General features: G+C 44.1%; 1 protein-coding gene across 4 annotated transcripts in view; it reads right to left on the bottom strand.

Annotated features, from left to right (window-relative positions):
• Nucleotides 1-12,070, bottom strand: part of LOC133477737 (polypeptide N-acetylgalactosaminyltransferase 18-like) — a 200,628-nt gene that overhangs the window by 48,801 nt on the left and 139,757 nt on the right. For all 4 annotated transcript variants that reach the window (XM_061772814.1, XM_061772813.1, XM_061772811.1 and 1 more), the window contains exon 7: nt 4,789-4,974. In XM_061772814.1, the coding sequence (XP_061628798.1) occupies nt 4,789-4,974 (186 nt within the window). The remainder of the gene's footprint in view (nt 1-4,788; nt 4,975-12,070) is intronic.

The raw sequence follows: 12,070 nt of genomic DNA, 5'->3' as shown, positions 1-12,070 counted from the left end.
AGGCACGTGACGTTACACAAGAAGTCATATGTAAAGAATGCAACAGAGTTGTCTGCCCCGCAGGGTAACACAACTAATCTGTTAAACCATCTAAAAACTAGCATAAAAACATTACCAGGTCAAAGTACTGGACAAGAAATATGTGCTCCCCTGTGTAATATTTTTTTCAAAGTGGCCTCGAGGGTGTATGGGAGTTCGCCCAACCAGTCTACATGTGTTTTGTGGACTTGGAGAAGGCGTTCGACCGTGTACCTCGGGGAGTCCTATGGGGGGGGTGCTTCGGGAGTATGGGTTACCGAACCCCCTGATACGGGCTGTTCGACCCTGTTCCCTTTACGACCAGTGTCAGAGTTTGGTCCGCACTGCTGGCAGAAAGTCGGACTCGTTTCCGGTGAGGGTTGGACTCTGCCAAGGCTGTCCTTTGTCACCGATACTGTTCATAAATTTTATGGACAGAATTCTAGGCGCAGCCGAGGCGTAGAGGGGGTCCGGTTTGGTGGCCTCAGTATTGCATCTTTGCTTTTCCCAGATGACGTGGTTCTGTTGAGAATCAACACGTCTGAGACCATGGTCCGCAGTCGGAAAAGGGTGGAGTGCCCTCTTCAGGTCGGGGATGAGATCCTGCCCCAAGTGGAGGAATTCAAGTATCTTGGGGTCTTGTTCAGGATTGGGGTAAGAATGGAACGGGAGATCAGTTAAGCGTCTGCAGTGATGCAGATGACGCTGTAAGCCGAAAGGCGAAGCTCTCAATTTACCAGTCAATCTACGTTCCTACCCTCACCCATGGTCACAAGCTGTGGGTCCTGAGCGAAAGAACAGGATTCCGGACATAAGCGGCATAAATGAGTTTCCTGCGCAGGGTGTCCAGGCTCTCCCTTGGAGATAGGGTGAGAAGCTCGGTCATCCGGGAGTGCTCAGAGTAGAGCCGTTGCTCCTCCGCATTGAGAGGAGCCAGATGAGGTGGCTTGGGCATCTGATTAGGATGCCTCCTGAACAACTCCCCGGTGAGGTGTTCTGGGTGCGTTCCACCGGGAGGAGACCCCGGGGAATAACCCAGGAGACGCTGGAGAGACTATGTCTCTCGGCTGGCCTGGGAACGCCTCTGGATGCCCTCGGAAGAGCTGGATGAAGTGGCTGGGAAAAGGGAAGTCTGGGCCTCCCTGCTAAAGCTACTGCCCCCGCTACCTGACCTCGGATAAGCGGAAGAAAATGGATGGATGGATGGATGGGTGGATGGATGGATGGATGGATGGCATTAACTACACTGTATGAACAATGACTGCGGTCAGGTCAGCCTCCAGTCAAAAAGTAAGTAAAGCTCACCTCAAGCAATTCATACAACAGAATATTAGTTTTGTGTTCTATTAAATAAGTCTAGAGTTCTAACAGAGTAGGTATATTTGTGAGTAAATTCAGACAAGAATCTCATTATTTGAGTATATACAGTATACCTTTGGTTTGTTTTGGTGGTGTGCTGCAAAATTGTTCTAATGTAAAATATGTGCCTTGGCTAAGTGAAGGTTCGGAAACACTGACTTACGCTAATGATGTTTTTACCATGTATATGTTTTTTATTTTGATTCCTTTAACCTGAAGGGGAAATTCATTAAGAAAGACAAAAAGGTTTAAATAGAACTTTTGTTGTTCAGTACAATTCAATGTAAACAGTAAGTACAGGGCCTACTTTCATGTAACCATATAGAGGAGTGATAGAGGAAGAGCACACTGCATTTTGGGATGCGTCTGTTAAATATAATGAAAAGATTAAAAGATCTTTCGGATGTTTTTGAAAAGATTTTTCCTAGGATTACACACAGCAAGATGTTTGCGAGTTGATCATCTTACCAAGGACTCTAGAGAACGCTCAAACCTCCAGTGTTTCATTTGTTGCCAGCTGACTGCCATGCTCAGAGGTTTTCTTTAGAATTTATATTGCGGTTTTGTGTCTATTTCTGCACACAAATAATTTCCCAAATTGAAGCAAATCCCAAGGGAGGATTTGGACGTGTGACAAGATGCTTGCTGCTCAGACAACAAGGAACACTTGCTATCTCATTACACTTGCATTGACAATATGAGGGAAGTAGGCTGCCTTGGCGAGTGTTGTGTTCCCCAAGGGTGTGCTACTTAGGAAGTGATGGAACAGATTTGCTCATCTGAAATGCTTAGGAGTCTGGACCCCCATTTATCATCCATCCATCCATCCATTTTCCTTACCGCTTATCCTCACGAGGCATATATATGGAGACTCCACACCTAATATTGTATTTAGAAATGTGAAACATTTTCAACAAACAAGAACAGTCCTGCTGTCTTGTTTCAACCTTTGTGGATTTTCCATCCATCAATTTTCTGTACCGCTTATCCTCATTAGGGTCGCGGGCGTGCTGGAGCCTATCCCAGCAATCTTCGGGCGGGGAGGCGGGGTACACCCTGAACCGGTCGCCAACCAATCACAGAGCACATCGAAACAAACAACCATTCGCACTCACATTCACACCTATGGGCAATTTAGAGTCTTCAATCAACCTACCACGCATGTTTTTGAGATGTGGGAGGAAACCGGAGTGCCCAGAGAAAACCCACCCAGGCACGGGGAGAACATGCAAACTCCACACAGGCGGGGCCGGGATTTGAACCCCAGTCCTCAGAACTGTGAGGCAGATGTGCTAACCAGTCGTCCACCGTGCTGGCCCCATTTATCATTTCAGATGAAAATGTTTGGGAGTGAAAAAGCCTGTGTTTTCTAATTACGGAAAATAACATTATTATTGCTGAAAGTCACAGAGTCACTATTTAACAATAATACCTCACCGTCAATGTGAATGAAGCAGTCAAACACTCGGGGTTGAACGAGTTTTTGTAGTTGACTATTATGTGATGAGAGTCGAGTCCAAGTCAATTAATGTCATTGATATTTCTTCACAGTACAGTGGTCCTCAACCTTTTTTGTGCCATGGACTGGTTTCACATGAAGCGATATTTTGTCAGACTGGCAGAGAAACAAAAACAAATGATTACAAATACTACTTAGCATGATGCTGAATGTATCTGTTGTAATTACTTGGAGCCCTACGCATGCTTGTCTTGCAAATTACTGTGCTACTAGTGTAATTTTTGGTAGAATCTTTCCACATGCTTGTAGCATAGTACGGCCCTTTGTCGTACTGCGACAAGTGTTGCTATATACTGTCTTGTCCTAAAGTGACAGAAGTCAGGTGATGTTGGTACGTGTTGTGATATGATTAAAGTTCTTGTAATTACACAGTTGTGGCCCATGCATTATTGGAAATAACATTTAGATGACAAACATGGAGCTTCACTTCGCACTGCTGCCCTTGGTCCTTGCTGCCCGTCCTGTGGTCCCGCTGGTATGAATCTTTTAAGAATAGCGGCGATCAGAATAACTCAAGCTAGCAAGCAACCGCTATGCTCTCCCATAAGCAACTTATTTTTTTATTTTATGACCAGACGTATGAAAACTGTGTTACCTTGTTGGCCGGACATTTCACCGCTACACAGAGCGTTATAGTCGGGTGACGGCAGCAGACGGGCGAGTCGAAAGTCCTCTATAAATTGGCTGATTGGAAGACAAGATGCCAAAAATATGATTAGCGATTAGTTGACTTCAAGCTTTAAACATTGATGCGGAGTAGAAAAGTCGACGAATCGGTTCAAACTCTTATGAAACACAAAAATATTATCTGTCAATTATAAACTTCAGTTTCGCTGTTTAACTGTTTTCTACCACATTCTGAGCTGGGTAGTAACGCACTACATGTACTCCGTTACATTTCCTTAAGTAACATACCGCAACTAACACTTGTCAGAGTAGTTTGAATGCACCATACTTTTTACTTTTACGGAAGCGTTTATTTTAAGACGAATCAATACTTTTACTACGTTACAATGATCGACATGCCGCTCGCTACTTTTATTTATCAATTATTGCATGCGTGATCTATTTTCAGACTTAATGCTCGACTTCCGCATCGGGCGCCGTTGGGCCAATCCAACATTACCACTTGTATCATTTGAAACCAATTCACTAATCAGATAGCACAAGGCAACCACATGACCGCACACAAAGCTTTCGCGGGCCAACCAAAGTGATTTATTTTGGCGGAAAACATCAGCTGCGCTTACAGACTGAAAAACAACAGCTTTATGATGCAGTATAGTCTTGTGTCTGCCCAAATGTTGATATTCAGCCCACTTGAGAAAACAGATGTTTCTATTGTTGTTTTAGCAGTGCATCTGGCAACGTTAGGCCAATTTTGATGGTCGTAAGTCACTGTAAAACATGCTTCTTTGGGGATACGTGCCATACCTGTAATTCCTCTCTCTCTCGCACGCACTCACACATACACAAACAAACACTATCAATAAGTCTGGTCAGAAAACAGCTTCTTCCTTCAGTCATTTAAGTGAATAATAAAATTAAAAAAAGAAACAAAACAAAAAAAAACTATTTCTGTCGGGCCCAATGCATGTGTTGTTGGTTTTTGGGCACTTAAACATTTAAATGGTGGCAGGTGTGTGTGTGGAATCCCATATATTATTATTTTTGTGTTTGATGTTCTTGCTCTCATTTAAAAAAAAAAAGTTACTCACCAGTTACACTTTACTTGAGTAGTTTTTTCACTGAGTACTTTCTTACTCATACTCAAGTAAATATTTGGAGGAGTACTTTTTACTTGAGTCATATTATTTTAAAGTAACAGTACTCTTACTTGTGTCCAATATTTGGCTACTATACCCACCTCTGACCACATTCAAATACTGTACCTGAAATGGAACGTTCCAGGCCATGTAGACATGACTCTTATAGTTGTCCATCCAGACCTCGGCCACTCTTAAAGCATTTCGACGTACGAGGGCTGTCAGGTTTTCTGTGTAAGGCTTATGGGCTCTCTCGATGTGAGCAATCCTGGAGCAGGGAAGCACCTCCACGCTGCCACCACACTGCCATACCTTAGTTTGATAGTTTGATAGATAGATAGATAGATAGATAGATAGATAGATAGATAGATAGATAGATAGATAGATAGATAGATAGACAGACAGACATACAGACAGACAGACAGACAGACAGAGAGAGCGAGAGGGGCAGAAAGACATACAGGACACTTTAATGGTGTTACAACCTGGGGAGAGGCCAACATACAGTAATAACTTTACATTTCATTGTTGTTTGTTTTTTCATTAAAACAAACTTCAGGATAATGACACACATATGACATTCCTGTCTAGATAAAGAAGAAAAAGAAATTGTTTACAATGGGGATGGGCATAATAATCAGTTAGTTGATAAATTCATTCTGCAAAGGTTGAATCAAGGCAATTGGACTGTTCTTGTTTGTTGAAGACATTTTCCTTTTAATTCAAAAGGCTTCTTCAGTTCTAAATTTTAGGTGTGGCGTCTCCCTATTTATGCCAAAGTGGGTGTGCTCCTTGGGGTTGGTCAACAATAGGTTGTTTATGTTGCCCAGAGTGGTTAATAAAACGACCGTCCTGCATACCAATCAGTCATTCACTTGTCTTGTGGCAAAACAGCTCATTCGAGCCACTCTTCCCTTTGAATCTTTGGGTGGGAGAGATGTGAGGGCATTGTTAAGGGCAAACGATAGGTGATGCCTCAAACCTCCTCCTCTGTTTAGAGAAGACTTTCCTAGTGTGACATAGATGGCTTCTTTTACACCTCTTTCAAACAAGTAGTCCTCTCTATCCAGAACTTGGATGTTGTTGTCCTTGAAGAAATGTCCGTTCTTCTTAAGATGCAAATGAACCGCTGATTCCGGACCCGAAATAGGCGCCGGTGTTGCGTCATGCGCCTGAGCAGCGGCTGCTTAGTCTCTCCAATGTAGAGGTCATTGCACTCCTCTCTGCACTGCCCTGCATAAACAACATTGCTGAATTTGCGTCTCTGTATTTTGTCACTGCGGTGAACCAGCTTTTGTCTGAACATGTTAGTGGGTTTGAAATGCATTGGTATGTTATGTTTGGAGAAAATCCTTTTGAGTTTCTCTGACAAAGCAGCCACATAGGGGACCACCATTTCGCCTCCTGTTTCTGTTTTCATGCTCAGGTGTAGTTTCTGTTCTTCTCTTGGCGGAATTGACAAAGGCCCGAATGAAACCAATCTATCCACAGATTTGATGTGTTCATTAAACAGGCCTTTGATCAGGCTTTGATCTTAACCCATGTGCCATCAAAATACCTGACCCAGTTGCTGGTGTTAGCTCCTCAAAAATAGTCCAGTGCTTTTCTTTCCATGACATCTATGTTTATATTGGCCACAATGGGGGAGACTGTTGAGCCACATGGTGTCATGATCCATGCCCTGCAGTTCCTCTTTTGGAGCTTGGGTGGCACCTTGTGCCTTGTCTATCCCTCTCCCCCTCTGTCTCCCTAGCAATCAGCATTACCTGTGCAGTGCACCTGTCTTCAAGTAGCACTGATTACTGCCTGCATTTAAAGCCTGTCAAGTCCTGCAGCCTTCGCCCGAGTATTGACGTTGGTTGTGGCTCACCGGCCGACTCTCGCACTCCCAGGTTTTGTGATACGATAGTAATTATCCTACTCACCCTCCACCTCAGTCTGCTCTTGGGTCCAATCCTATTCACATCCTACTTTGCTTCGTGACACATGGCACAGTTGTGTTTTTGTTTTTAGAAACATTCATTGTTTCAACAACAACAACCTATTGTTTACCACTCCCAGGGGACAGACCCACTGAGGCATAAATATCAAGACTCTACACCTTAAATTTTGAAACAGTTTTTTGTATTAAAGGTGAAATACCTTCAAAAAACTAGAACAGTCCAATTGCCTTGATCCAACCTTTGCGGATTACCATGATCTGTCTGACTGAGAATTTATTCTTGATTGAGGCAAAGTACTGTTCACTAAGAAGACCATGCCCCTAAGGAAAGGGTTTCTGGGCCGTTTGAACGTACGACCCACAGCTGAGTCTTCTTTCGGCACCCAAAACATTAACTGAAGCAGGAATTTGGGAATAGTTCCCACGTTGCAAAAACACAGTTTCTCCAATAGTTTCCCATTTCGGGGAACGGTTTTTGTTGTTCAAAAAGGCATTTTGTCAACAAGGTGGTAAGGAACAATTATTGTTATAAGAAAGTTAACAATTCTGCTTTATGCTTAACAAGCAAGCATGACTTAAAGATTTACGGTCACAGTGGGGTGTTGTTTGGTTGTGTATTTGTTACTCAATACTGAACTTTATCTATTATATTATTTGATTCCCTGTTTAGCAAACAAAATATTTATTAATAAAGATGTCCTTAAATGAATGCGCCTTTTGGCAATGCAAATAGTTCTCATTGGAAAAGAAAAAAACAAAGTGGGTGTGAACATTACATAAGAACTTTGACATCTCTTTGTACGACACAGATCTCGTGCTTGTCAAAGGGCTAAGCATAAAGCTTATTGCAATACTTTTTTAGTAAATAATACTGATATTCAAAATGGCTAAATTTAACCTGTTAAAAAGGCTCTTAAACAACCATTGACCCAAACCTTTGGGACATTTTAAGCCTTTTCCAAGTTTAAGAAATCTATATTCATACACCAAATAGAGCTTATAGTATGAGATCAAATTCATTAACTGTGCCATAATGCATACCACTAATATCTTTTGAACTACAACTGTAATGTTTTTTTTTTTGTCTCTTTATGTCACTCAAATGCACGCTGATGGTTGTGAAGAGCACTATAAATGAGGGTAGGTAGATTTGCCATGGTAGAACCTTATGCAGGACTATTTAAGCTGACAGATGCTTTGATGCTTGGCATTCTTTAATAAAGGTTATATAAACACAATATGCGTGTAATCATCCATCCATCCATTTTCTTCCGCTTATCCAGGGTCAGGTCACGGGGGCAGCAGTTTCAAGGTCAGATGACAAAGATGTTATGGGGTCAGTTAAAATTCATATTTGCATTGTTTATAGGTTATGTAATACATGCACGCTAACTTCCAGGAGGTTTTCAACTACAGTTTAGCTAAAAATGAGGCTTTTATTATGCGTATCGAGAACTCCCCGAACATACCCGAAGCTCAAGACACCGGGGTATGGTTACTCTATCCACCGCAAGGGCTACCGAAAGTGACGTTGCAATTGACAGACACAGCGCGCTATACATTATACGCAATGGTGAACAAGGTGTTGGAATATGAGGAGGAGGAGGATTTTGACGTACAGGAGCATCCGACTGAACTTGCCATTGTCAAACTGTACGTTTAAGATGATCAGGAGGTCGGAACCTGACAGTGACAACGACGGGCAGCCAAGTAGCAGCTGTACAACAGAAAAAGAGAGTGGCCACTGGGTCGATGTGATGGTATGTCTTTTTATACAGTCATGGCTTGAAATAATGGCACCCCAGGGGTGCCAATATTTATTAGCACAACTATACATATTATATATTCATATATGTTTCAATGACACAGCTCAAGCTTTTACATAGTATGCCGTATTCCTATATATTGTGTGCCCCTCGCTCGAGTAGCGTTATAACACGCCACAGAGAAAGTCTTTGCCGCGTCTGTTGGCTTGTCATAAAGCCAAAAGTACAGACGACAGTACTGAAAAGTACTGCGTGGGTCTTCATTTTCTACTGCCTAGTGAGTAACCATAATAGAGTCGTAGGTATATACAAGGAACTCCTCATCTTTTGTGTGCGCCGTGGCACCGTTGCGGCTGCGAGATTTAGTTCTTTTGCTAGCGGTTGAGGTCCTGATGGCCGTAGGAAAAATAGTTGGCACCGCAGCTGGTTTCAGCCTCTACCTCTGTACCAAATGCTTTCTGATAAGTCTTTCTCAAAACACGCCGGTTCGAAGTGATCAGCACAGAGTTTGGAACGCTTGATCGGCACCCATACCTGCCCACCTTTATTCCCCTGTTGATTGACTTTCCCTATCCACTGGTCACGTATTCCTTTTTCACTTAGAAAGCCAAAAAAAGTCTTGCCACTGCCTGAACCTGTCATGGGTGTGCGTTCCGGTTATTGTTTTCCCCCTGTCTCGTACACACCTGCTCCTGAGAGCATCTTCACCACCTGTGCCTCGTTCACCCTAATTACCCCTTGCATTTAACCTCGTGTCTTATTCTTTCTAGTCGCCAGTTCGGTGTACCTTGTCGTCGCGTTTCAGCATTCCTTGTTTCCACGTCACAGACTCACAGTAAGACTGACCCTGTTCTGATTATCGACCTCGCCTTTTTGCCTCACATTTTTGGATACTGTTGCCTTTTTTGGATTCCCTGCCTGTGTACCGACCTCTGCCTGTATATTAAACCTCTCTTTTGTGAAACTGTTCATTTGTTTTGGAGTCGTGCATTTTTGGGTCCTATCCTCTGTTCCGTTCATGATAGAACAAACTGGCCATAATATGGACCCAGCAGACTCAGACCCGGTGCGCAAAGCCCTTCAAGCGCAGGGTCAACGCTTCTCGAAGCAGGATGAGAAGCTTGCTGCACTCCACCTTCATCTAGAGGGACTGTCAGAGCATCAGGACAATATGATGAGACAGGTGGACTCGCAGTTTGAAGTGCTAATGAATATGCTTCAGAAGAAGGAACCAGCTTGCACAGTACCCGATGCCGCCACTGTACCACCATTTCCCGGTGAAGCAGTCACCATGCAGCCGCCTGCCACCTCGGCTACTGTCTGCCCATAGCTCTCTCGACCGGGGAGGTTCTCTGGAGATTCTGGGAATATTAAGCCGTTCATCACTCAGTGCAAACTCCACTTTGAGCTGCAGGCAGCTGCCTTCCCCACCGAGCAGGCAAAAATCACTTTTGTCATTTCCCACCTGACTGGTCGTGCAGAGGCGTGGGCTACTGCTGAATGGAGCCGCAATTCTGCCGCGTGTCATTTGTGGGCTGTTTTCGTAAAGACTATAGAGCAAATTTTTCAGTTTTCCACACCAGATCGTGAAGCAGCTCGCTCCCTTGTCACCTTACAACAAGGCAAGCGCAGGGTGTCAGATTACGCGATTGAGTTTTGCATTCTAGCAGCTGAGAGTCAGTGGAATAATAGGGCACTGCTCGATAAATATTTTCAAGGACTATCCCCCACCGTCAAGGATCATTTGGTCCCACTAGACCTGCCGACCGACTTGGACACTCTCATCGCTCTCGCCGTAAAAATCAACAAGAGGCTTTTGGATCGCGAGCCGGATGGAGTTCGGCGGAGGGCTGCGTCACCGCGCACTTGGAGGACGAGCCTCGGTGACCACCCAAACCAAGGCAGTTGCCGGTCTCAGGGCGGTGCTTCTACTGCGGGCAGTTGGGTCATTCCGTGAGCAACTTGACCTTATTTTAGGGAACCCATGGTTGAAATTACATAACCCCCACATTGACTGATCCTCTGGGCAGGTTATGTCATGGGGCAGCAATTGCGCCCAGAACTGTTTCAAGCCTCCATGTGATGTTCAGGGCTATGTTTCAAATTACAATCCACAGACCCTTGGGGATCCTGATTTATCTCAAGTGCCCACCTGTTACCAGGACATTAAAGACGTTTTTTCCAAGTCCAGGGACAAACCCCTTCAACCCCACAGAACTTATGACTGTGCAGTTGACTTGCTGCCTGGAACCACACCCCCACGAGGGAGGTTATTCTCTCTTTCAGGGCCGGAACACAAGGCTATGAAGGAGTATGTGGATGAATCACTGGCAGCCGGGATTATTCGCCCATCTTCATCCCCTATGGGAGCCGAATTTTTCTTTGTGGACAAGAAGGACAAGACATTACGAGTATTTGGTGATGCCTTTTGGACTAACTAATGCTCCAGCTGTCTTACAGAACTTTGTCAATGATGTCCTGCGTGACATGTTGAATGTGTAAGTTTTTGTATATTTGGACGATATTTAGATATTCTCCCCGGATGAGGAGACTCACATCATTCATGCTGTGTTGCAGCGGTTACTGCAGAATGAACTATATGTCAAGGCTGAGAAATGTGAGTTCCACAAGGCATCCATTTATTTTCTGGGGTTCGTGCTGGCTCCAGGTGAAATCAAAATGGACCCTTGCAAAGTTGAGGCCGTGACTAATTGGGCCACTCCCACATCACGCAAAGACGTACAAATGTTCTTAGGGTTAGCTCATTTCGACAGAAAGTTCATTAGAAATTTCAGTTCTATAACCTCGCCTTTGCATGATCTTACCTTGCCACACAGACCTTACATATGGAACCCGCTTAGTCAGCCAGCTTTTCAGAAACTTAAATCGAGCTTTACCTCCGCTCCCATCCTCACTTTGCCAGATCTCAAACAGCAGTTTGTGGTAGAAGTTGATGTGTCTGATGCCAGTATAGGAGCAGTGCTCTCCCACAAATATCTCAAGAATGGCAAATTTTTCCTTGTAATTATCTCTCCAAAAAACTGACCCCAGCCGAGAGAAATTATGACATTGGTGACCGTGAACTGCTGGCAGTCAAGGTGGCTTTGGTGAGTGGAGGCACTGGCTAGAAGGGGCACATACTCGGTTTTTAGTATGGACATATCACAAGAACTTGGAATATCTTTAGTCTGCTAAGAGATTAAATGCGAGGCAGGCTTGATGGGCTCTGTTTTTCACTAGATTCAATTTCACGTTATCCTACTGACCTGGTTCTAAAAACGGTAAGCCAGATGCTTTATCGCGCATTTTCTGCGCAGAGAATTCTTTGTCCAACCCTAAAACCATTTTGCCCAAGTCATGTTTCATTTCTTCTTTTGTTTGGGACATTGAGACTGCGGTAAAGGAGGCTCTGAAGAACACTCTTAGCCCTGAAAATTGCCCTGAAAACAGGCTTTATGTAGTTCCGACCTTAAGGGGAAGAGTCATCCACTGGGCTCACAGTAACCGGACTGTATGTCACCCAGGCATTGCCAAGACTCAATCTGTGGTCGAACAGCGCTTTTGGTGGCCCAATGTTAGAAGGGATGTTACCAATTATGTCAATGCTTGCCAGGTATGTGCTGCTAACAAGTCCCCTCGTAAACGTCCTTCTGGGGAGGTGCGACCCCTGCCAATACCACAACGTCCTTGGTCAGACTTC

This window comes from Phyllopteryx taeniolatus, chromosome 5, assembly GCF_024500385.1.
Source record: "Phyllopteryx taeniolatus isolate TA_2022b chromosome 5, UOR_Ptae_1.2, whole genome shotgun sequence".
Taxonomy (NCBI): domain Eukaryota; kingdom Metazoa; phylum Chordata; class Actinopteri; order Syngnathiformes; family Syngnathidae; genus Phyllopteryx; species Phyllopteryx taeniolatus.
Note: the sequence above shows the minus strand (reverse complement) of the source record. Positions and strands in the feature narration are given on the sequence as shown.